We start from the raw sequence: 26,572 nt of genomic DNA, 5'->3' as shown, positions 1-26,572 counted from the left end.
TGTGGAAAAGGTTGTCAGCAGCCCTGGCAAAGGAAATAAGTTGCCTGTACACAGAACATACTGTAAACTGAATAAAAGTGTCAGGTCCACCATGAGATAATGTGATCATGAACCTCTAACAAAGCATGACATAGGCACAGTCCGCTTTTCTTATAGCCACAGTGTAGAAAATGGATTACTATATTCCAGGGATACCCACTGGAATAGCATGAAAACCTCATTTTGAGATTAATGCAGGATATAACTCTCAAGAGCTGAGCTGCATGCTTACCTGTAGTTTTAAAGTAACAGTTTAGTTATTAATCTTAAAATTTGGAAATTACATATTAAAATACTGGCTTATATTTCCAGGTCTGTCTTTGTGAATGACCATTTCTCAGTTTTAGTATTAGATGAGCTATGACATTGAAACAGTGGCATTTGGTCAGTGTTTTATTATCATCCCATGGCTGTGTAAGGTCTTGATCAGTCTAGTAAAACAGTAAATTCCAAAAGGGAATAAAGCAGCAGGTGCTGTTCTCCTATGTAGCTGTCATGATTTCCTCTACTATGATTTGTATGGTTGCATAGATTTTTCAGAGGTAAGGTATTACCAATGCTTTTTTATCCCCCTCAGCCAGAACAGTGACAGCACTTTATTGTTTCTCAATTCAGCCCAGAGTGACATCATTCTTCAGGTCAAAGAAGCAGATTTTGGTCAAATACTTTAACCATGTGGAACTCTCAAATTATTCAGTGAGCATTCTTTGAAAGTCTTCCAGACTCGGAGCTCTGACTGCCCTGCCTTTTCTCCATTACAACACCAGATTAATAGGGAGGTTTTACTTAAAGAGTTGAGCTCATTGTTCTTATAATAATGAGTGGGCTGCTTTTATCCATGAATCTCCAGCTTATGTACTTCTGGCAAGCCTGAGCCATATAAATGTATTACCATTGAGTTTTTGTGGTCTCCTGTCAAACCTGAAGAACATCTGACTTCATTCCCTCCTCTGGTCATCTCCTGACCGTAAAATTATCTCCAAGGACTGGAAAGTTTGCTGCTTCATTCTTTCCATCAGGAATAGTTTGCCTGCTACTCTAATTCCTTGAGCATGTGTATCATGAGTTGTCTCTTATTCTTCTGCTTTTATTTATCTACATAGGCACGTGAATTAAGCATTTTGCAAAAATAAAAGCAAAGCTGTTTGAATCCTTTCTTGAGCAATATCAGTATGTCATCACCTGCAAAAGTCTGCACGTGCTCTTGTGCATTCTGAAGATCATTCTTCAGCTGAGAATAGCACATATTTCAGGTTACAGTATGTATAAAACACTAGACAAGGACTACGGTGCATTTGGTAAAAATAATTTACCTTTGCTTTCTATCCCGTGTACACTTGAATTTCAAAAGCTTTGTGTTGGGAGGGTTGTTTTTTTAATAAATGTATTGCTGTATGAGCCATATTGGCTATGATTTTCAAAACATCTAACTTTCCTTTTTTGCAGGTAAAATGGACTTTACAGAAAGGTAGCCTAGGTCCTTGAAATCTGTAAATGACTTTATGTCTGATGTCCAATCAAAATTGTTCATAAAGGGTTTTCCTTAATCTCATATAGTGCTTCCTGCACTCAGACTTTACTGAAAAAATGCAGATATTGCTGATTGCATTTACTATATCTAGTATACTGTCTCTATTTTGTATTTAATGTTTTTTGATGTATTTTCTTAGTAAGCAATCATTTTGTGCATATGCTGCCCCATTATTCAAAGACTTCTTTTTTCCTTCGTGTTTCCATTAGATAACTTCAGGACCAGGAGGTAGCAGGAAAACAGTTCACTTGTCCCAGGATTCTCTTCACCATGAGTAAGTATCAGTGATGGGAATTACAATTTTTTTTTTTTGTTATTATTAGCTTTACAATGGTACCTCTGCCCCAAAGCCACATTTTACAACTGCACAAACATCTCTTGTAACCTCAGCTCAGTTATGTGATGGTCTTTATTTAGTAAGAGTACTTACAATCCTTTTTACTTAATTTTTTGTTTCTTAAGGAAACATGAAAATCAGTGCTTTGTAAGTATGTTTTTATTAACTTCCTAAATATCCTTTCCTAAAACACAAACTTGTTTAAGGCTGGATAGCAAAAATGGGATGTATGAAAATACATAAGCATCACATCTTCTAGTCTTTCATGTGAGGAAGAAGTTTATCATACTTTTCACAAAAAGATACTGAATTCATTGTTTAAATACCTGTAAATAGGGAGTGTAATTCACTTTGTTTAGTTACTTTAGTGTGTCATTATTGTAAATTCTTATTCTCTTCAGCTGACAACACTTAACAGCATTATTTATTGGTTGCATCTTTTGAATACTTTGAAGATTACATTTCCTTTATTTTTCAAATCAAAACTCTAAAACACAGACATACATGATGAGGAAATAGGATATTTGGAGATACATTTATGTGTTCTAACTGCTGCTAAATATATCATCCACAGTTTAAAACAAAACTTGCCAAAGCAGAGATACTACAGACATCAGCTCCTCAGTACCAACTTTTACACCACTGATCCACCTCTGCTTCATCTCATAACTTGATAAAGTGTGTGTAAATTCAAGAGGTTTTGATCTCATAAGTTATTTCTACCATAACTTTTTATTACCAAGTAATAATTCAGCTGGGCTTTACTTTTGCTTATTTAAAAAAAAAAAAGCAGACAAATAATATTGTAATTAAGGGAATGGGCAAAAAGTTTAAAATGAGTGTGATGTGTCACTTTCCCATTAAAAAAAGTCTTATTCTCTTCGAAGTGTTTTTAATATCTAAATATGAGGTGTATTCCAATTACTTTGATGTACTTTTTCACTAGAAATATGTTTTTACTGATCATTTAGTCTGTAATCAACTGGTTTGGCACAATCCACAAGAGTTTATGTGGAGGATGCCCCAGTTTGCTGCTCCTCCTTGAGCATTTGCTGTTCACACTGATCAGAGACAAGAGAAACATCTATGTAGAATTTAAATCTAACACATTATATTCTGATTTTCATCAGCACCTGGACAATTGTGACCTTATTTGTTGAATCACTTGCAAATGTGATGTTTTTACTTTCCATCCACTACCAGCATCAAAGTTGTGTGTGTATATAGAATCTCCCAATTTTCACCAGATTTTGAGCTATTGAATGCAATTGATGAATGTTTTGTGTCCAAAATATATAGATGTATACTTTGTCTCAAGGTATACTTTTGACTTCATTGCTGTAATTCCTTTTTTATTTCCAACTCCTTTTCCTTAATCACCTTAAAAGTAGAAAAAGCAGTATGGATGTTCTGGTGACAGCTGGTCTTTTATGCAAGAATTAGAGGGTTGACTGTTCATTATCAAACTCTGAAAAGCTGAGTGACAAAAAGCCACAAAATTTTTAGATTTGTGACTTGAAAATAAAAGAGATTTAAACCAGACAATTCCATGGAATTGGAATCTTCTCAGTGTACTAATTAAAGTAAAAATTTAAGTGTCATTATATGGCTGCTTAGAGGAGAAAATTGGACTAAATGATATTGAATGGAAATGTTTCAGAAGAAGCATGGCTAGGTTAAGCTGTAATCTTTGGTTACACTTCTAGAGGAACATGCAAGCATAATAGCAGATCGTGGGGATGTTCTTTTCTGTGCAATATTGTGATGGATGGAATTATTTTGTCCTTTGTTTAAAAGCTATTGCTTGCTTAACCCAAATAGTACGTAGATGCTACATGTAACTTGAGATCCCCCTTGTTGTATGGGTTTTTTTTCTGTCTTCTTTTCATTTTGCAAGCGTGCAGGTTTGTATGATGCTTGCTACAGCTCCATTCAAATGGTAATTCAGTTCTTTGTGACCAGTGTGTATGTGAACCAGTATTATGCTTCTACTGCTGTTGAGGGAAGAGGCACATTATGGCAGCCCTGTGTGTCAAAATCTTACTCCAAATTTCCATCTCTGTGAAATAAGGCTGCCAGTAGTCACAGTTTTGCAGTTGTATGGAAATACAAAGCCACTGGGTTTTCAGACTTAGCATTTCGCTTTAGATTCAATCTCAGACCTCAGTTTGTGAAATAATACATTAACAGGTAGCAGGTAGTCCAAACTACTTGAAAGTCTTTTCAGCTATAATCATTAATAAGTACCACTTCAGTACTAAATATGGAATTACTCTAATTTATGGCATGTGCATTGTAGTATATTAAAATACCATCATTTACGTATTATTTTAGCTTGTTTTACAAAATATTATTACCTGCAAAGCCAGCAGCTATTCAGAAGTAAAATCGGTGATGCATTCTTTCACAACTGTTACAAACTTAGGGAGTTCAATAAAAATAGCCCATTAAAATAAACCATTGCCAAAGGCTGTGTTTTCCTGGCAGGCAATAAAATACCCAAAAGCACGCACAGACTGGTCATATGACAGCATGTGCTTTGTTAGTTATATTGTTAAAACTGTCTTTTCTTTTTCTCCCACAGTCACTGGTTTAGCCCTGGGGCTAGGAAGGAACATAGCCAGGTAAGAACTGCTTTGATCAAGAACAGTTTACTTGAGATCTATAAAGGACTTTAACTACCTCTACTCCAGAGGTAGTGGGCTAATATTTTAAGAAATTTCAACAAAGGAGGTATAATTTCATATCTTCTTGGGAGCAAACATACAGCAGTGCATTTCCAAAATTCTCTTAATTAAAACTCTTTAATTTGCCACTTAATTTCACTTAAATATTCTTGAGGTTTTAACATTCAAGTGAAAATTCTGATTTTTTTTTTATAATTTTGTCAATGGTGGTATCTCCAAATGTTACCTTTTTCAAAAAGCTGGAAAGCAAAACATTTTGCTGCGAAAATCGACAAACACAGAACGAGTTACACAAGTGGAGAGGCTTCTACAGGAAGATCTTCAGTTCCATTTTTCTGCATTTCATTGGTTACAATTACTACAGCAGAAAAACAGGAGCTGTTAAATCTCCATCTTGGTGCAGATATTGGTGAAAATACCTTATTAGTTTGTCTGCTGAGCCCCCACAGTGCAGTCCCTGGGAGATCCAAGTCTAGAGATGTAGTTGCAGGAATGTGAAGCTGTATTTATTATTTGATTGGTAGCATAGCACTTAGTTCTTTAGCTTGTCTTCAGAGATGGAGGAATACCTTTATGAATGGTAGAATGGTCTAAACAGAACTTACTGTCCAAAACTATAAAATGTGAAAATAAATCTGGTTTCATTTCACAAATGTGTAGTTAACTTCACCTATTCAGTTAAAGTAGCTGAATATATCATCCATGCGTTGAAATTTAACACAAACGTTCCATTTCTTTAAGTTGGAAAAAATCTATATAACAGTTGATTTCCTTAGATCTGTCCCAGTTTGCTGGTACTTTTGCAGATGTAAATAGATTTGAAACTTCAAAAGGAAATAAAATCTGAGGAGTCCTTGGAAGGTTAATTTTAGGATTATCCATCATGAATACTTGTAGCTCCAGTAAGTCATCGTTTAAAACTTTCCTGTTCCCTCCCCTTTCTTTTGAACTCCAGAGCAAGCAATGCTGCTTCTCCAAAACTGCCAGAGTAGATAAAACATAGCAGTTTTAGCTGTAAATTGTGAGATTCCAGCATGTTACAATAAGCTGACTGACACTTAAACCCTAAGTAGACTGCTTTATATAATTCATATTTAACAGTCATTATTTTGAAATAATTTTCCTAGTTGAAGAAACACCTAAAAAAGAATTAGATTACTATGAGTTTGAGTAATTTTTTAAATCTTGATCGTGTCATGTAATGGGGTTAATTGAACTTGTACTGTTTACTTCCGTAAAAGATTCTAAGCTGAAAAATAAGGAAATTCCCAAATGAGAAGTAACTTAATGTATATCGTACATGCCAGCACTGATTTTCAGCCTAGAAGATGAGAAATGTCTGCCTAGCTGGTATAGAATGAATTAATCAATTTTTTTCGGATAATAGTAAATTTTAGGTAATTTTGTATTTTACATGGTTTTTTTCATCTTTCCTAAGAGCTGTGTTGTCAGAGGTTGTTGGAAGTTAACTGAATTTGTAACTTGCAGATTAATAAGGACTTGTGAACTAGAGCTGATATTATGAGTTATAGATGTTACCGGTGCATAAGGGGGTTGAGCTTTTTGGTAAGACAGAAGAAAAGAAATGGTGTAATGGTGGTGGAATGTAATTTTGACAACCAGTGAAATTCTCACTAAATTTATTTAAGTTATAAACTATTTTACTGCATCTGAGAACAAGATAGTTGAAATGACAGGAAGCATTCCTTGTACAGGAAGGAAGCTGCAGAAAGTGGGGGAAAACTGTTCAGTTTTTCAGACTGGTAGCAGTTTTTGGAGTCTGTGCTCAGTTAAAACATGAAGGTGAGGTTGGCCGAGTCTTGAAGTTGATAATTTCCTAACTTCCATGGGATTTTGAAGTGTCTTCCTGTGAATATTAGGTCAATTTATCTCTACTTTGTTTCTCAACAGTCTTTCATTCTGTTTTTTCTTCAATATATGAGCCATTTCAAACATTTGAGGAGGTTTTATACTGTCCAATTTTAATTTTTTTATTACAGTATTCTGATGGTTGTTTTTTACTTAGTGCACCTGACTCATCTGACAAACATCATAATGCTGGAAATAGACTTTAGCGTGTTGGAGATAGTCTGAATGAAAAGTCTTACTTGTCTAAAAATAAAGGACAGCTTGTTTCAGAAACTGAGTCATCATTTCAGTTAAACAAATCCTTCACTACTCCTACTTCCTCACTATTACAGGAAACTTTAATACTGTGTTTTTGTTTATTCTGCAGCTTGCAAATTACTAAAGCTCCTGGGGCTCAGAAGAATTTATAACTCTTTCATAACTGCTTAGACACGAGTGCTAACTTGATTAGTTTTTTGTAAATTAAGTGTCCTCCAACACTTCTAATTATACAACTTCAAAAATTTAAATTGAAATTGTGAAAATCATAAAATTTTACACATAAGTTTATTGTGAAATTGTGAATTGCATAACTTTCTATTATGCTTTGAAAATGCTTTGATTCTTACAATTTCAATTATTTAGGCATTTTAAATTAGTGGATGTATATATTTTTGCATATATATATTTACATATTAACTATTATTGTAAAATTCTATTAATATTCATCTCAAAAGTCATGGGTGAAAGCCATTGACAGATTACTCAAGAGAGGAAATAACTGCATTGTCCATATAGCAATTCTAAAGAGCAAATAAAGGCATTGTTTGTGAGAGTCTTCTGAATTTTTATTTTTTTTAACAGCTTCAACTCCTGCGAGACAACCGCTCAGACAGGGGACACAAGAAGAACAGCTCTGTAAAAACAGCCAGCAGGTAACCTAATGTGGTATTTGCCTTTAGTACAGTTTAGGAATTTATTGATTCCTTAAACCTTTATGTAAAATTTACACTATTCTTTGGGGGTATTTTCAAAGGTCTGGGATTTTTTGTGACTTACTTTCATGAATTTTTTGCATGGCATAATTTTTGCCTTATATATGAGTATTAGACCTTTTTTGTTGACTATGCAACTGCACTTTTATCCAACTTAATCTCTTTAGAACATCAGAACTAAATGGATGCCAAAGTAAGGTTTGTGCTTCTGGCATGTAAGTTAAGCACTGGAAATATATAAAATTCTATTATGCATATCTGAAATCAAGAGGATAATTTAAATGCTATAATACTTAAATTGTTCTTGTATTTTGACAATAAACATTTCATTGTGAAGACTTAATAAAAACAAATCTAATTCTATTCTCCATCTTCTTTCCTTCCTCTCAAAAGACAAAAATTTCAAGACTGAACTTGCTAGTCTAGGAGTCTGTTTCTAGAAGGGTTTTTTTAGGTACAAGTCACCTGCTGAATCTATTCTACCAAATAATTATTTTAATTCTAGTTTTTCTCAAATGAAAATCTACAGAAATGCTTGTCTTGCTATGCACAACACCTTACAGAATTTTTATGTTGTCCTGTAAAGATGACAATGTGCTATCAAATCACTTTCATCAAAAAGTTGTAATAAATTTATATCGGTATGTAATTCTGTGGTACCTCTTGAGAAAATTTCCTGTCAGGCAGTTGAATTTCATTATATATGTGGTCACCCAGACCACAGTTTTTAATATTTTTAGGTACTTACCTTGATGATTACCTGGAAAAGTATACCAATATTTTTTTAATATATATATTAAATAAGAACCTGTTTCATTGTATGCTAGTTCTGGTTACATGCTCTCAAACATAGGTTACAGAAGTGTCAGTCATTCATCTATAGGAATTTTGATTATCTTTGTCTACCAAACCTCTTATATTAAAATTCTGAAAAATTCTGCACAGATTTTCTGGCAAGTTTACTTGTTAAATGATATTTTCACTGTGAATTTTTGAATTACTTAAATTTAGATAGAATTTTCACCATAAATGCAGTCTTACTATCAGACTGCTTGCACAAAACTGAGAGTTTAAAGTGGATTTAAACTGAGCAGTGAGAAACAGATTATATTCTGAGTCTTTTAGGTTCTTTTTTATGCTGTAGCAAAATAAAACAGAGTTTGAGGAATTCAGAATCATAACTTATGTGTTTGTTATCCTGACCAGTGAAGCTCTTGGGAACTGATGTTTACCTGCACAAGCAGTTAGAATAGAGACTTGTAAAATGGCCTTGAAAACCTGAAGTGATCTTTAACCACTCTTCACATCCAGTTAACAGTACCTTAATAGACTCTTATCCCAATAAATATGTGGCAGGTTTGTGTACAGGTAATAGGTGGTAAATTCAAGACTGAAGATTGGCATTTTCTAAAAAATATCTGTATTGTTCAAGTACAGATAAGTAAGTTCAAGTAGAGCTTACATAAGAAACTAATATTACAATGTACATAAAGATTCATCCAAATGAGCCAAGTTATTTCAAAATAATTATTTGTGCTCTTTCAGAAAACCACAATTCTCTCTGTCTGCCATGGAAACTTGAAGCGACTTTAAAAAATATTTCAAACTACAAACTCTTGTTTTTAATAGGCCATCTGCTGTCTTAGAACCTCAAAGCATGCAGTCTTGTTTACAAGATAGATAATAAAAATATATGGACACCTCAAGCTAATTCAGATGAGTAATCCCCTTAAAAAGATGCATATGAAAAGCAGTGGCTGTGACCTTATATTGCCTTACTCTTTGTTGCTAAATGCAGTGAGACACAGCGGCAATGGAAAAGTTTTGGACATTCTATAAAATTAGTGTACTTATCCAGAATACAGTCTAATCTGGTTTTTTAGCAAGACTGAATTTCTCTGGATCTTTTTTGTATGGTTTTCAGGTATTTGTATTTCTTCTTTGTTTGCCATTTTGGAAGAGCTTGTTTCTGGTTTTCATATGTGTATTGAGATATGTACATATACACAATTCTCTATGCTTGCCTTGACTTTTCTTACCCCTTCTGGATGGCTAAACACAGTTCTTGTTTAAGCATGTAGACATTACGTTAGAACAGTGACTTGTGGAATCATTTACTCTGTAAATACATCAGAAAGGTGTGGAGCTCTAAGCGTGGCAGTGGTCTGCAGCTGTCTCGTTGTGGTGGAATCCTACTGTCTGGGATGAGCTTTACTGCACTTGCTTTAATGTCTTAGATTTCTTCTGTCAACATTAATGATAATTGTCTAATCGTGTACAAACTGTTACTAGTGGCAAGATAATCAGTCTGTAGAGAGCTGTTGGTATGGCTACTGATGGACAGATGTTAAGGAGGGGGAAAGTCCTGCACCACAAAACTTAGAACCAGAATAGATTATATTATCATGATGATACAATTCAATATATATGTCTATTCTGTTCTAAATACTATCTATACTATGTACAGATAGTATTTAATCTGTGAATACGTACTTTTCCCATTCATTTTTTAAGTTATTAACAGTACCAAAAAATACTCTTTTAAAAGCTGCATTTCCTTCTCCTGTAGAGCCTTGAAAAAGTTCTCTGTTTACATTATCTCTTTACATTAGGATGGGAAGAGTCTCCTCCCCAAGGCAGCTACCCTGCTTAAAGGTGATAGATAATTCTTCTGGCTGCTTTTTTTTGCTCCCTATTCTTTTGCCAGTAAAGAAAGGGTTTTTTTTCTGATTTTTTTAATATGATTTGGGCTAAACCAGCCTGGCTAGCTCAAGTCACCTATTTAAATTAAATTGGCTGGTTTTGTACAAACCATATTAAGGCCTGCTCACATGATTTTTTCCTCCAGCAGAGCTGTGGAGATGATAATCTCCAGCAGATGTGTGATAACAAATAGCTTGGGATAGTAATGTCTTCATCTGGCGCAGTTGTTAGCAGACCAAATGTCTGTCTGTAGCCCGAGGCAGTGGGCAAACAATTGCACATGATTGAGTTACAGGGAGTTAACAAGTTGCTGCTTGGCAGCTGAACTGCCAAAGCTGGTCATGGGCTCTTTGCCTGCTTCCCTCATAAGGTAAAATATGTTTTCTTAAGTCACTTCCTTAAAATTTTACCAAAAAAAAAAATTTACCTGAAAACTTACCTAAAGGAGATTTTTCCGTGGCTAAGAGATTCCTTTGATTGGCAATGGGGACAGTGCTGAAGGATATTTTGCTGAACTGCTGTAACATGATTTTGAACATGTATTTTCATTGTTTACTGTGGGGGTGGACCTCCATCACACAACTGTCTCTGTCTTTAAATACATAATGTACTTTTCTTCACAATACCATTATGAAGAGGGGAAGTACCTTTGGCCTCATTTGACAGAATAACCAGAATACTTAACCACCTTTTGCCTTTGGTCATACAGTTGCTGTGATAACTAGGTAATTTATCCTGAAATCTGGAAGCAAGAGAATTGCAGGTTGGGAAACCCACGGACTGTGAATAAGTTACTCTCCTGTAATTATTTCCTTTACATAGAGGTCTTGTGTTATATTTCTTTTGTAGTGTGCTCCTGTTAACTACCATGAGTTATTTCATCTACATATTTATTTTTTCCTACTGTATTGTAACTATAATTTGATACATGCCTGAATCAAGAAACTGAAAGGAAAATAGCACCCAAATTCTTACCACTTAGTAATTTTTTGGAGTTGAATCTTGATAATTCTGTATTGGCTTTCCATGTGCCAATGTTCCCCCAAAGACCTCTGAAAAAGGAAAAAAAAATCTACTTTTAGTTCCTATGCAGTTCAATCCTGGCTTGAAAGAAGGCTAAGTCACACTCATGAAAGGTTTCAAGGTGGAGTAGAATTTTACATGCCAGGTTTCACCTACCTAACTGAAGCTGTTTTAAGAATTTAATCAATGTGTGCCAATCCTCCAGTGATCACATGAGCTGGCCAGAAGTCTTTGAAGTCTTCTCTTGCCGTGGTGAACAGCACAGTCTGAAATTCTTCATGGTTTTTTTCTACCCTCACTTTCCCTCCTTTCCCTAGTTGTTCTCAGTCCAGTTTAAATTTGTGCCTTGTGCTGATACAAGAGGATGACTCTCACATGTTTTCACTTCTTATAACTGTGTTCTCTGTGAATTAGTATTTAAAGAAAGCTTGTAAGAGAAAGAATTACACCAAACCTGAGGAGAGCTTTTCAAAAGTGTGTCATTATTTTGGTTAAAATTGCAACTTTCTGTCTTTCTTGGTTTTAAAGGATAAACCCTGTTTGTGTGTTTGTACAGCACTTGTTCGTCTCCATCTGATGATACGGAACATGGTAGTTCTTTACACAGATGTGACAAATAACATTACAGCTGCTCTTTATTTGATCTTCTAAAGAGACAAAGATGTGCAAGGATTCTGCCTGCTCCCACTTTCCCATCGTGTCATCTGTTGTTTGGGAAAGAGTCCTAATTTGCAACAGATACAAAACTATTTGTCGAGGTGCAGGTTTGCCAAAAATAAATGAAACCATTAATTACTACGTTTTTTGAGCAGCTGTTAATGGATTGGGATAAGAAAACTGTACATTAGACTACTGGTTAATTACAAGAACTGTAATTGTTTAATGTGGCTTTTGCGGAATGAAATTACAATACCAGAGGAGGTGAATTCAGCCAGTTTTTGGAAATTATACACCAAGATGTGCACATACTTACACTGCAGAAAAGCAAAGGAATGCATAGCTGTTTTATTAGGTGATTTGCTTCTGCCATTACATGAATATTATGCCATCATATTCTCAACAAAAATACTTTATTTTAAAGTCATATTTAAACATGCCTTTTAATTCAAGTGTAAAATTATTAAAGGTAGTAAGTTAATGTCTTATAACCCCAGAGCTAATAATGCAGGAGATTCAGATGCAACATTAAAATCCAAATGTGTTTACATCATTAGAAATTAACAACTAAGCAGTTTTATCTCCTCTTTGGAGTGCCATGAAGCAGTAACTGTGCTGTTATGATTGCTGCTTAATAATATTTGCAGTTCCAGATTAAATTATGTGAATGTTTGAGGACACATTGCTTCCCTCCCTTGCTGTCACCCTCAGGGACAACATTATTCCATCAGTTTGGTATTCTTCTTCCCTGGAAAGGGTAAAAGATGGTGCTGGTTTGGGAGAGGGCAATTCCTGATTGAGTTTTCTCTACCGTGGCCTTATTTTTAAGGTGCTGAAAAGATTTTCACATGGGAGAGGAGGACAGGGCCATGACAGTTTAATTGTTGTTTCAAAATGTAGCCAGTGTGTGATGCTTTAATTTTATGGAAATCTTAGAGCCTCAGTAGTGGTTCATGGATAGATTTAAAGTATCTATTGAATAAATGCTGGTTAGTCATCTAATGTCCTGAAAGTATCACCTTTTAATTTGCATAATGAGAACTTCTGTAAAAATAGCAAAAATTTTGAACTGTACTCTGTTTTGCAAATACGTTTCTTCGTGTGATCTGAGCAGATTATTTTCCATCTTTAACATAAAACTACTAGCTGAATTTTGTTGTTCTGGCACTAAAATCTTATATACTTTATAATAAGGTACATAAACAAGCTGCTAAATGGTACTGAAAATTTGTCATTTAAAATGGAGTTCCAGGTATATGATTATGTTAACTAACAGGAAGTTATGTTTTCCTGATTTTAAAAGCATGTAAATTAAAAAGCAAAATCAGATAACCTCTAGAAATTATGTAACTCTGGATCCTTCTGATGTACTATCTGGATTGAATTTTCAACCTGAATGAACTGATAGCAAATCTCTCACTTTGAAGTGACCAAATTTTAGCACATGGTGTGCTTGTTTCTCATGTTCCGCTGCGTTAGATGCCATGTCTTGCTCTCTTGTTGCACAACTTTGTGTTCCAGAGCTTAAACTTTGTCTCATCTTGCCTGTTAAAATATTAATGGCATAAGGATAAAGTTAGTTTATACTTCAGATGTCTGAAGACCCTTCCTGCTGTGTAAGGTCTGAGGAGGAGCTGTGCACAGGGGCTTGCACTGTCATCCCACAAACTGTTTAAGCTGTGGTTGAGCAGCTCTGCAGTGGAGGTTGTTTTGCACTCTGGTTTTCCACCTCTCATTTGTCCCATCATCTCCCCCACCACAAGAAATTTGGTTTTGTCTCTCTGCATTTCTCCACAAAGGCACATAGAAGCTGGCTATTGTAAGGATGAAGATGAATAGCCATGCATGAAGGAAGGGTGGGTTTCCCTCTTTCTGGTTTTATTGCACACTAAATTCTGCAATTTTTGCATCAGGTTCCTACTAATCTCGAAAGGATCCTTGAATATCGTATGTGTAAATCATTATCCCCTGGTGCATGTTAGCTAAAATTCTCAGGCATAAGCACACTGACTACTATTTAGACTGTGATTTTGTGTGGTGAGAGAAAGAGTTGAGAAAAAAATATAGCTAGTTTGCTTCAAATTACATAAAAATTCATTTTCGTCTCCCTTTTTTGTGCTACTGTAGTATGTACTTGAATTTTTAATGTTGCTTCTTATTCTTTACCTATTTTAAAAGATGTTGAACACAACACTAATGCTTGCAGTAATTTAACTTAACTCTATATGGCTGTAATCCAGAACTTTAAAATGTGTATTTTTAAATCTTTCCGGAAAAATACATTTGTTCCATATTTTGGTTATTTTCATTCTTGGTAAACAAATATGTATTCAGAAATATCTGGAAGAAATAGTGTAGCTGAGTACAATAGCAATTCCTTCCATTAAAGAGTCTGTTCAGATCCATGTTTATGCTCAAGTCATAAAGATATTTTCTACATCTCTACAGAGCTGGACTGAGGCCCAAATCTCTCAAATAGCAACAGTGTTGTTGCAAGATGCAGAAGAAACCAAAGAATATTTGCTTTAGAATTTGTGAAAAAATAATGTCCTATAACAGGTTGATGTTCTGTTACTGCAACCTATTTTCAAACTACATTTCACCTTTGCATGAATGTGAGCTTTATTGTTATAATGTATTTCTTCACACAAAACAATAATGGAACTTGTCATCAAAAATGTTTAGAAATATTCTAGATTAATATGAAATTTATATTCTGAGCTACTGTAAATATTAATTTCCTGTATTGAAAATGTGAAATCATGTCATTTGTTGAAGAAAACGGAAAGTTATTCCTATCTAATTCTTGACAGAAGTGTATTTTTTGGGTTTATTCCTTCAGTGTTCCTTGGTGACTTGTTTGTACACAAAGATATTGGTTTGGATTTGCCTTTGTGTAATTCATATACTTTTGATCAATTCCAACTCATGCCCAATTATATTACACTAAATTAACATAATTCAACAGATGTTGATATTTAAATGTTTTCTGGCATTCACATCTTGGACAGCTGTCTTTGAGCTTGGGGAAAAGGCAAGCATTTAGAGTTAAATGCTGAACATATGCTTAAATTACTAATTAGAACCAAGAAAAACAATGCATTATCCTTTCTGAGGGCAGTAGGCCTCTACTACTGAACTATTTTTTTAGGGTCTCTTTTCACAAATAGAGTGCTTAAGTGACTTGAGTATGGGTGTCAAATCATATGGAGTGATGCAGGTTTTTATTTTCCATCATGTGCACTAAAATTATGCCAGTGTGGAGTTGAATGTGTCGATTTGTAGTGTTCAGATGAATTTTGGACACCTACTGTGTCTGAATGACAAAAGTCCTGCTAAAGACAGCAGCAAGGAGTGTGTTAGGATATAGTATTTATTAAGCAATGAGATAGTCTCATGGGCCAGGGAAAGATTGTATTCTAGCCCTAATGGGATTGCACCAGGACCCTCAATAATACAGGTATGTCACCCTTATGTTTGAAGTTATGTTGTGAACAGATTGAGGTTGTATGAAAGGAGTTTGATGAAGTTGTATGGGCTTATCACATCTTTTCAAGATGTAATAAAAGGGAAATAAAGTGCACAGCTCTTCTGGTTAATGTAATGGTTTTCACTCTTGCAGAAGTAGGTGAAGCAGTCTGTTGTATAGATGATGTCTTCCTTTAGACAAGTTTGAGGAAAAGCTTTACTGTTTGTAAAGGATGAGGAGGAATCAAGCATGGAACTGATTTCACCTGAATGTTGTCTGAGAAAATTGAAAAGAAAGCAAAAGAGTAAAAGAAGGCAGGTGAACAAGGAACCATCCTCTCTAACTGTCCATGGGACACATGCATTACTGCACATGCCACGCTTCTCTGGATGTTCAAGTAGACACTAGGGGCTGCATTCATGCTTTGACAAGCTGTGTACCACAAAGGAAAAAGGATATCTTTCCTTATAAATTTGCTTAGCCATTGGTTTTCATGTATTTTCCTTAGAAACAAATGTGCCTTGCATATTTCAGTGTACTATTATGAAATCATCATGCATCTTTTCTGTGGCTATATTGATACTCATGCCAGAGGCAAAGATTAAGTATTCATTATACCTAGATAATACATAATAGTCTTCCCAAATTTACAGCCTCAGTTGCTTAGTACGTGTATTTGGAGTGATGCATTTTAATTTAATCCATTATTCTGGAGACTCAATCAAACGGGAATGTAGAATTTCATGTTCATCTTAATTTAATTAGGTATTAGTGTTATGAGATGTTTAAAAAGACATATATAATAGGGTTTTAATGGTGTTTACCTCTAAACATACCATAAACTGTTCCGTTGACTCCAGTGCTCCTGAAGGCATCTGTCTGCCACTTGTGGTAATTTAAGAATGATCAGTAAGAGTTAAAGTTCTCCAGACTCCCTTATTTAAGCAGCACTAATGGATGTGTTCCACTGGCCACCAGATACAGCAGTGTCTGCATTTTAAGCCATGTAAAAACAAGATAGGCTTCTGTGTAAGGAGAATCATTTATGTGATATTTTTGTGTAAAAGATACTTATATAAGAGGAGGTTTGTTCAGGATATTTTTGGATTTTCATAAAGTTGAGCTGTTCCACACATTCAATTTTTTAATCATTTTATTAGCTTGTTTCTCTGGGTTCCACAGAAACAGAATTGAATTCTGCTTTCTTCATCCTTATCTGCTGCTGTGAACATTGCTTCACACTCTCCCTCTCGTTTCAGCTTGTAAGAAATTGTCAGGTAATTTCAAGCTTAAAGTGAGTTAAGTTGTCCCTACCACATTCTCTCTGCAATCATATCCATATGAATATCTATTTTTTATCTATATTTTAGGACTGAAAACTGAGAGTTTCAGTTAGATTTCCCCTTCAAAATAATTCTCTCAAATCCCTTCTAAAATACAAACCAGTTAACTTTTTCCTTTTCGTGATGTCTTGCGAAAAAGTTTGCTTAAAAACTTTGATCAGGCCTCTCCATTAGCTGAAGCATCCAGTGGTGATAAACTTGCAGAGTTCTACAGCCATCTGCAGGAATGCACTGATACTGTGGCAGAACGGGGTGTCACTGTTTACTGTGAGTTTCTTCCTCAGGTGGGAGATGTTAATAGCATTATTATGGATAGGCATGTATTGATCTTTACCAATTCGTCTAATTATAGAATAGAAATCAGTCTTCTTGAAAACATTATTCATTATTACACCATAATAATGTGCTGTATCCAATTTTCCAATTTAGTGTACAGAAATGTGATAAATGCTGTTAGATAAAAAACACTCTTCCACACCTGCCTTCATTAGTAAATTTTGTTTTGTTTTTTTTTACACCTGAGATGACAGTGAGTACAGAAGCAGGTAATAAATCAGAGAACTAGAACACGTGTTCAGGAGTATCTGCTGTCAGATAGCCATCCTATTGTGCTGTTCTTAGTGACTGGTCAACTTTTAACTCTAATAGTGGCAAGGGTGAGAACTACTGGTGAAAGAGTGAAGAACCCATTGGGTCCTCAGTTGCTCAGTAGGTTTACTGCATTTAAAGCACCTTGGCTTGGCTCCCCCACAGAGCAAGATGTTTCTTTGGAGAATGTAACCATGTGGTCCATGGACTGCAGAGGTCAGGGTAGACATAAATTTGACATAACCTGTTACAAATGTCTTAGAGAGGTGAATGTGTGTAACTGCTGAAAAGGCATTCGCCAAAAATATTTGCCTGCGGAGCTATGAAAATTATGGAAAAAGGGATTGTGTTGTGTAGGCACAGATATGCTTTGGGAGCTTAAAGAGACAATTCTAGACATGTTACCATGGTAAGGGAAATTATCTTAACTACCTTGAGAAAAAGAAATGATAAAGAGACTGCCACTATTTAAAGAGGAAATAGCAAAATTTCTGTCAGAGGGAATGTTTCACAAAAATGCATAAATGCTTGTGAATTTCTTTGCATGTTATCGCATCTATAAAAGTGTTTGCTCTATCAAATCTGTGGGATTTTTTATAGGATGTAATAACTAAACTTTGTGGGGTTTATTTACTATTTTAATAGCTTTTTTCAGTTATTTTTGTTATTGCTGCCTTCCCAGTCCGTCTTCATTTTTGAGACTCTTATTTACCATGTAGAAAGCATAATCTTGCACTGTGTGCAAGATGAAAAATGAATAAAAATTGACAGCAGCTTTTCCAGTGTTTTGCTTAATACGTTGAGGCATGACACAACAACAACAACAAAAATTCTTGGCATGCTAGTGTAAGTTCACACCAGCCTGGCTTTTGCAGCCCTCTTATTTCCCTCTGCCACAAGTTTGCCGCTGCTGTGACACTTGCAGGCCTGCTCGGCCGTGGTGCAGCTGATGCCCTGTCCATGCTCATATTTTTCCTATTGACAGTGAGTGTTCTTGCCAAACGCCAGGGACCATAGTCACATCTGTTTGTCTCCCAAGCTTGTCTGAGGCTGCTTGGGAACACTTTTTATCCAGAGGGCAGCTTTAACTAGGACTAATACTCTGAAAAGCCTCTATTTGTAAATGCATACAATGAGGCGACAAGTTCCTGTTGTCTTTCCTTAAAAATTATTCCATTTGACACTGCTTGCTCCAGTCCCTGTCACCAGCACGTCAAAAGCCAGGTTTTCAGGCAAGGTGGTCTTAACAAGTTTTATTTTTTTCCTCATAAAATGCCTAGCTTCCCTCCAGAGCACTATTTATAAATGATAGCTGGAAGCAAGCTAGGGGTAAGTAGAAAGAAGGCAGGCAAATAGCTTTCTTCCTTTCTGTAATCCACTCTCTTCTGATTTAATGCTAAGAAACATAATGCTGAACCTAGCCTGATTGAGGGTCAGAGTTCTCCCTACTTTATAATACCCCCATTACAGGCATTTCAAAATGTGCTGTGCAGGTTCACAACTCTGCTTCTTTTTGTCTAACCTGCCAGTTCCAGAGCAGTAATAGTTCTTATCTGCTCCTCTCTAAATAAATAAATTAATAAATAAATATGAGCTTTTTGTTTTGCTGTGATTTACACTGGCAGAGCATATCAGATGTTAAGCCCTGGTGAAGGCAAATGCAGCTTTACAATCACAAGCTGGCCGAACATTTGATGGTAGCCAAAACCAGACCGGGCTTGACAAAGCTTAATTGGTGCTCCAGCATATTGTTATTTATTTGTGGTGTAGGGAATTTTTGACAACAACAAAGAAATACCCACGCTCACCTTGGCTGGTGATGGGGTTGTTGTGATCGGCAAAGGCAAATGATTCATTTATGCTGAAGGAACAAGGCTGCCTTTCAGACGTTCATTGATTTTAAATTAAAAAGTAACTGCTGTGTTCTACATGAAGGGTGACAACAATAACAAAGTAGTCCTTACTTAGTGTTATTTGTTGCAACTCCATTCCCTGTGCCTGGAGGAAAAGTGGGGAGACCCCAGTACCATAATCTTGCAGATCAATAATCTAGATATCTCAATGTAGTGTAACAGATAATCGATTCTGGTAAAATAACTCAAATGCTGCTCACTGTTACTGCTGTGGCTCAGGTCTTCAGGTTCAATTGCCTGACTTTATTAATTTTTATCTTTCATCCTACTTGTATTCCTGCAGACTTTCTCCCTTTTTCATTCAGAAAACAAGAGTTTCACACTGTAGAATATATAATTTACGACTATCACACAACTTATTCTGCATGTTTGATACCATTGTTAAATACTGATCCACTGCTGATCAAACATCTCAAATATATTTTCTGTAGTTAACGTTGCCCCATATTGTATTTAAATATTCATTTTCTTTATCATACAATCAGTTATGAAAGGGTTACACTTTTTGATTTCTTGCTACATTCAGAACTGAAAATTATCATCCTGTTAGTTTACTAGTCCAACTGTGTTGAGTTCCTGATATTAAATTGGATAAAATTTTATGTTGGAATTGGAAGGAAAATGTGGCTTAAAACAAAGAGAGAAAAGTGTTGAAATAAGGGTTTACTAGGTGAAGCTAGAGTGCACTTCTCTGTGAAACATAAGTTTCTTGGAATATTTTATTATTTAAATACAAGCACTGTGCTACTTGTTAATCTACTGTATCTTCTTAGAAGAAATATGCAGAGCATTGTACATTGTCATCTTACTCATCAAGGCATTGTTGTCATTCTTTTACATTATTGAGCAGATCTGAGGTCTCTCCACAGTATATGACCATTTGTTATTCATTTAGAAGTAGCCCAGCTTTAAAATGTTTATAAATGCCATAAAGGGTAAGTCATATATCCACACTGAAACCAGATCCCATGAGTGACAGTGTTACTATACTGCGGTGGATTGTCAGATGCAATTTTCAGCTTGTAACTTTATCAAAATTCACTACACTTATGTAGTAAGAAATGCATTTCTCAGTAACATTTATAGATACATATTAAATTTACTGCATCCTCCCCCCACCCCATTCTATTCTGGTTCTTTAAAAAAGAAAAGTCAGTTACATATATTCAATTCTGCAGGCATTCTATATTGCTTTAAGAAAAATAATAACTATAATTGTCCTTTGAGATTCTATTCCAAAAGCCAACACTTGAAAATTCCAAATTTACCATTTCCTGTGGTACTGACTTCTAATAGCTGGGTTTAATGCAATAGCATTTGCTTGTTTGCCACCCTCTGCATCTCCATCAATTTTCCATCCTCCAAGTGCAAGCTCATAATTGTTCAAGAAGCCTAACAGATATTGTGCTTCCGTGATATTCTCACAACTTGCCAGTGAATTAGAAGAGGATAAATTGTTATGCTACAAGTTTATTTCATGCACCTTTGAAGAGTTTACTGTTTCATGTTTTCTCATTCATTCTTCATCTTGCCTTAAAAAAATTGATAATATTTTCCATGTAATAAATGCTGCTCTGACAGTAAAGCATTACCAGACAATTGATAACCTACAAACAGCATTGTGATCTCTTTAGATAATTAATCTTAGCTATTTTCCTGTCAGGAGCAACAGTGTTTTTGTTTTATGTCGAGCTAGACAGATTGCCAGTTTTGAAAATTAAAAAGCATTCCCTTTATATTTATTCATTCCAGTAACAATTTATGATGCTGCATTTAGATACTGAGCGCTTGTCAACAAACATAATTATGTTTCGATATAAACAAGATTGGTGGCTTGACTGTGCAGCTTCATCTTGGTTGAGAATGTTTTGATATAGGTTCAGATTATACAAGCTGTGTATTTATGTGGCAGTTTTCTTCCTTTGTTAATAGTTTTCTCCTATAATTACTTGCAGGCAAACCAGTGTACATTTAGGATCATTGTGCATGGGAGACATCAAGCGGAGAAGGAAAGCTGCTCCCCTGCCAGGACCCACAGGTAACCAATTTCCCTGGGACAGAGCACAAACCACAAGATGTTAAATCTCTAAACACAAAGCAGTAGGTCAGTGACCTGGGGAAAAGCTTGATAAATTCAATAACTTCCCATATAACTTCAAATATGTTCTATTCTTATTTATTAATAAAGATTAAGAAATAAATAGGCTCCCTCCACTCTCCTGCAATCATTGCCAATTTCCAGTCTTTTGTAGCACAGCACTTCTTTAAAGACAATAAATCTTTTTTCATATACTGAGACAGCAAAGATTACTGCTTATGTCCCTTCAAACATGACAAGGGAAGAAACCTGAGGCATCTTGTTTTCTGCATATGAATGCTCTAAATACCCTGCACAATAAAGTTAGGATGTGAATTCTTGGGCAAACAATTGAAAATATGATGATGAAGCTGTGAAACACAGCTTTAAAATTAGTGCTGTAGATTAACAGGAAGCCCTTGCAAGCACATTTCTGAAAGATTTTTACAGATGCGACATCACAACCATTGCATGCATTTTGCTGATGTCACTGCTGTGAAATTACTTTTTCAATACTTAGCAGTGATTTATAGGACTCTCATCAGTTTATTGTATTAATTATATATGTGCATACTGGAAAGATTAGGTTGTATGTGAGCCTTTATATATATTTCTAACATAGAAATCTGGACTGCATGTCCTAGTCAAACATAAACTATAGCAGCAGCATTTGCAATACATAGAATTTTCAAATATATTTCAAGTAGATGTCTTTAGAGATGCCTAATACTTGTGTTTTAACTGAATCCCCCCCCCGAAACTTCTTTGTTTCAAACCTCAGTGGCAGAAACAGACCAGGAATAATATTAACAATGTTATAAAAGTACCTTAGTGGCAGCAGTATAAAAAAAAGAGAATCTATGGGTCAGCTTCTAAGACTCTGAACATATGTGAACCGAGAAAGAAAAATACTTAATGGCTGAAGAGAGAATAATGTAATTATTTCTACAAGGTGATTTTCACTTCACAACTTTCAAGTACTAGAGGATGTCATTTTGTACTGAGAGGTTATCAAGTATTGTGAAATTAATTTTATTATTCACTTTACTTAGGGCTTTCAATGTTCAGAATTTTATTTTACAAGCTAGATCCTCTGCGTAACTTTACAAAGCCAATATTTTGATACTAAGGCAAATATGTGGTCATTCAATGTTATGTGTCCATGAACTCACAGTTTTAGAAATTGTTTTGCCCCAAAGTTTGCCTTTATATGAAGAGCAACAGAGAATAATGGTGGATAAAGGTATCATATAAGGTAATTTTTAACTGATGTGCCTTCTTTTCTTTTCAAGTTCAAGGTAATCTTTTCAATTTTCTTGTGATCAAGAGGATTGAGAATTTTTTTTGTGGTCTTAGAAAAGTTGTTGTTTTTCTGCACTTCATCCTTGTAAGTTTTTAAGCAAATAGAACCTTTGGTAAACATTGAATAGGCTTGTAACTGTATAGCATGCTACAGATTATTATAGTTTTCTCAAAGGCTAACCTTTCTACAGCTAAATTATTGTTTGTCTGTCGCACGCCTTGCTTTTTGTCTGTGTTCCATAAGGTTTTATGAAAGAAACAGGGTTTTCTTTTAGAATGAATGTACATTTGGAAATTGGGATTAAAATAAGAGATTGCTTATTTGATTATTCTTCTTTCAGTAGTTTTAGTTAGCTAAGATATGGGAAGAGAAGGGTTTGTATTTATGTGGAAGAATTTGTGAAGAAAAAAATAAGCAGTTGTTTAGATGAGCAGGAGTTAGAAATAAAAAAAAAACATTCTCGTCAAAATTGTTTGTATTTGATATCATAGTGAAACCTGAAAGGCTGTCTGTAAATGACTCCTCTACTGCAAGTGTTTTCTTACATGGACTCCAAATTGGCAATGTTTGGTCCGAGTCAATGTGTTGGTAAGAGTGTTTCCTAAATTCCCATTTGCATTTGGAAAAAACTACTTTGGTAAATTAACTCTTGTGAAAATCTGCACAGTGCTGAAAATGGTAATTTGTGCCTTTAGGTCCAGTAGTACTGATGAGAATGATCCTAACGAGGTGTTGGAACACGTTCCCTGGGTTGGAGTCTCACAAGGGTAGCGCCTGCTACTTTCAGACACCTTACAAAGCCACAGACTTCTGTAGCAAGCAGTGTGATTGGTTAAACATTTATTAATTGTGACAAGAACACCCAATTTATTTCAGTACTCCAGCTTATTTACTGCTCTTTCACCTTTGTATTTTGTATTGAAAAAGTAAAATGAATATTGATAGAGTTAGATATTGATTTCTAAATTTATAGCCCCTTCTCAGCCTGCAATCAAAGTCACATACCAATATGTTTGTGTATATTAGTAACAAAGGATGTAGCTTTACTTGTACAGCATTGAAGCAAGAAAGTTTGAGCAGCACAGTGCATTTTATTGTTTCAAAAATGTCATTTGTAAAGGTGAAGAAAAGATGTGTTGAATAGCAGTGAAGAAAATGGGAGATAATATAGGCATGGGTGGGTGGGAACTGACAGTACTGATACAGGAGTATCATATTCTGTCTTTTTTCCTAGGATGAATTTTCTATTTTGTGGATGTTTCATATATCCCATATGTGTATTGTTAAACCTAGATAATTAATTAATAAAAAAAAACTGATACTAGTAAAAATTGATTACTTCCCACAACTGAAGTATGAGGTATTGTACCTCTTAAATACTCTTTTGGATGATTTCTTACATGAAACCAATATTATTCCAGTGATTCTGTTCTCATGTGAGAACAGGTCATTTTCAATGACCTTCTCTCCCCTCTGATTACCTGAGTGGTAGAGCTATTTCATGTGACACCCTGACATATTTCACTGCAGCAATACAGTGCTCTCAAGTTTGTAAAAGGACCTCTAAGACAAACAAATTCATTGTCATGGAATTAGCCCTTCTAATACTGGATCCAGTTTAATGAAAGTGATAATAAAATAGCAACAACAACAAAAATTTTGCTAGAGAAAGAACATTCTTTGCAAGGTAGTATTACTACTTGAAACACATGCACTGAGAATATTTGCAGCAATTTCAGTCTTAGATTATCTAGTTTAAGTCTCATATCAAACCAATAGGTGCTACATAATTTTAGATACCATACACTGAATATGCATTTATCCCAGTTTCTTTCTAATTGGGAAATCTAATTCTTTCTAATTGTACAAGATTTTTGATTTTTACCATCTCCTGTTAAATCTCAGAGATATTTTAGATTTTTTTTTAAATAACAAACCTCTAAGTCTTAAATGTTGGGGAAAAAATCCCAAATTCTGCTTCACATCTCATATTTGTATGCCTTGTAAATAGTAATTTCTTTCTATTTCAAAACAATCTTTTTTCCTCTGGTATTGCATAGTGTGGTTTACAGTTTGAAGCAGTGTTAAAAACCTGCAAAAACCAATTATAAGAACACAGGAAACTATTTTTTATTTAAAATGTAGAAAATGTTTATATAAAATAGATAAATTACTATGCATGTAATGGGCACTTTAATGCTTACCTTTTTACAAAAACAAATTCCAGATGTCATATTCTTTACCTAGTTGGCATGTTGCATGCACATGCTACACTTCAGGCTGGTCCTGATTGAAATGACCAAGTTAAAAGTCTCATTTTAAAGAATGTGTTTTAATGAAAAATATGACAGTTTCTTAATTACAGCAGAAATAGTGAGCACTGCTATAATGCCATCATGACTCACTTTAACAAGGTAATCAAAAGGGTACATGTTTTCATTCCTTTTTAAAAATTGCCGGTGGAACAGCTAAGCAAACTATTTTGCTGATGCTTAATATGTCAGTGATTAAAAATCAGACCTGAATATCTGCAGAACCAAAACGATGATTTGAAAAAGATTGTGATTACAGTGTGATAACAGAGGTGGCTGAGGCTGAGTTTGTGGTGAAGGTCAACTTAGTGCAGTAGTTTCAGGGAAAAGGTAAACTTTGCGGTACTTGGATGAACTGACCATAAATTTCCAAAACTCTAGACAATAAGCCTATTTTCTTTTAACTTAATTCACTGCTTTTCTGTCTTCCAAATGTACAACTCTATAGGTAGAAATCCCTTGTCACAGGGCAATTCACAGCATTGGCATGTTGTGAATCCTTTCCCATATTGCATCACACCATTTCTTACCCTCAGTCTGCCCAAGTCCTTCCTGGCATGCACTTCATGCCTGCTTGGTTGTGCAGCCCATGGACTCTCATTTTTCTTTGGTTGGTATGTAACTTGGCAGCAAGTTAAATTTTAGGGACTTCTTTCTTTTTTTTGGTTCTTCTACCATATTGTCTCACCAAACTAGAAGTTAAAAGATTGCAGAGTGCCATCCAGTATTGGAAGCTGCAGTGCCTTCAGAGCAAAAGGCTTCCTGTGTTGAGCTTGATGTTGCTGGTTCAGGCAAGGCATCTTACATACAAGGACCAGAGTTCAGAAAGTTCAGTAACAAACTTCAGAAGACCTGCAATTCAACCAGGACAAGCTTATCCTGCAAAATTGCTGATGGGTTTCTTGTGATCTAGAGAGAAGACAATATTCTACAGGCTGTACACACAGCCACTATAAAGTCAAGAAGAAACATTCAGATTGATAGAAGATGACTGTGCCTGTCTTTCTAAGGGTTCTTATCTTGTGAAATGTGAAAGCTTCAAGAATGATTCCCTGAATAACTCTGGGAGTCTTTCATAAGGTAGCTGTTTCTGGTTATGGAAACCGTTCAAATTGCCTCTACTGGGAGCTGAACTTTCTGGTGCTTATGGGTCCCTTCCACGTTGAGATTTCTGTGATTCCATGGATTTTTTGGCTTCACTTTCAAGAACCATAAACCAGCTTACTGGAGAATATAAACAAAGAGAGTACCCTTAATATAGTGGAAATATGGGGGGAAAAAGGCTAAACCAGGCATTATTTTCAAGTTTCATTAAACAGTTGTATACTTGAGGACTGGCTTTGAGTGAGGCAGAGATGTCAGTAGGGAGACTCATCCCCAAGGGCAGTTATGTGCTCTGCAAGTTCTGCACATTCTCTGCAAGATATCATATTAAAGTGGTTCCCCATGGAGAGGAGCCACCTCCTTTTTATGTGCAGTTTGTTAGAACCATCACCTTCCTCAGATGGGCAAATGGATGTCCTGTAGTTTTCCTAGAATTCAACCAATAAAAGAAGTACCTGATATTTCTGTCAGTCAGTTTTAGGTAATTGCAAAGGATTTTTGTTAAAACATGGACAGTTTGGCAGTTAAAACATGGACAGTTTTGCAGTTAAAACATGTAGTTTTCTCTCAGTCAACATTATTTCTTATACCATCTCTCTACAACAACCTCTCAGTTGTTGGTGACTAGTTTTTCCTTCTCCTG

The 26,572-nt window shown here is 35.3% G+C and overlaps 1 protein-coding gene across 1 annotated transcript in view; it reads left to right on the top strand.

The window, feature by feature from the left end:
- The window catches only part of GPATCH2 (G-patch domain containing 2), a 119,228-nt gene that overhangs the window by 82,453 nt on the left and 10,203 nt on the right, over positions 1 to 26,572 (top strand). Inside the window, exons 6-9 of the mRNA XM_063152217.1 lie at positions 1,780 to 1,844; positions 4,492 to 4,531; positions 7,307 to 7,377; positions 21,089 to 21,171. Of these exons, the coding sequence (XP_063008287.1) occupies positions 1,780 to 1,844; positions 4,492 to 4,531; positions 7,307 to 7,377; positions 21,089 to 21,171 (259 nt within the window). The remainder of the gene's footprint in view (positions 1 to 1,779; positions 1,845 to 4,491; positions 4,532 to 7,306; positions 7,378 to 21,088; positions 21,172 to 26,572) is intronic.

This window comes from Melospiza melodia, chromosome 3 (genome assembly GCF_035770615.1).
Source record: "Melospiza melodia melodia isolate bMelMel2 chromosome 3, bMelMel2.pri, whole genome shotgun sequence".
NCBI classification, from domain to species: Eukaryota; Metazoa; Chordata; class Aves; order Passeriformes; family Passerellidae; genus Melospiza; species Melospiza melodia.
The sequence above is the reverse complement of the archived record's forward strand: the minus strand, read 5'-3'. Positions and strand labels throughout refer to the sequence as shown.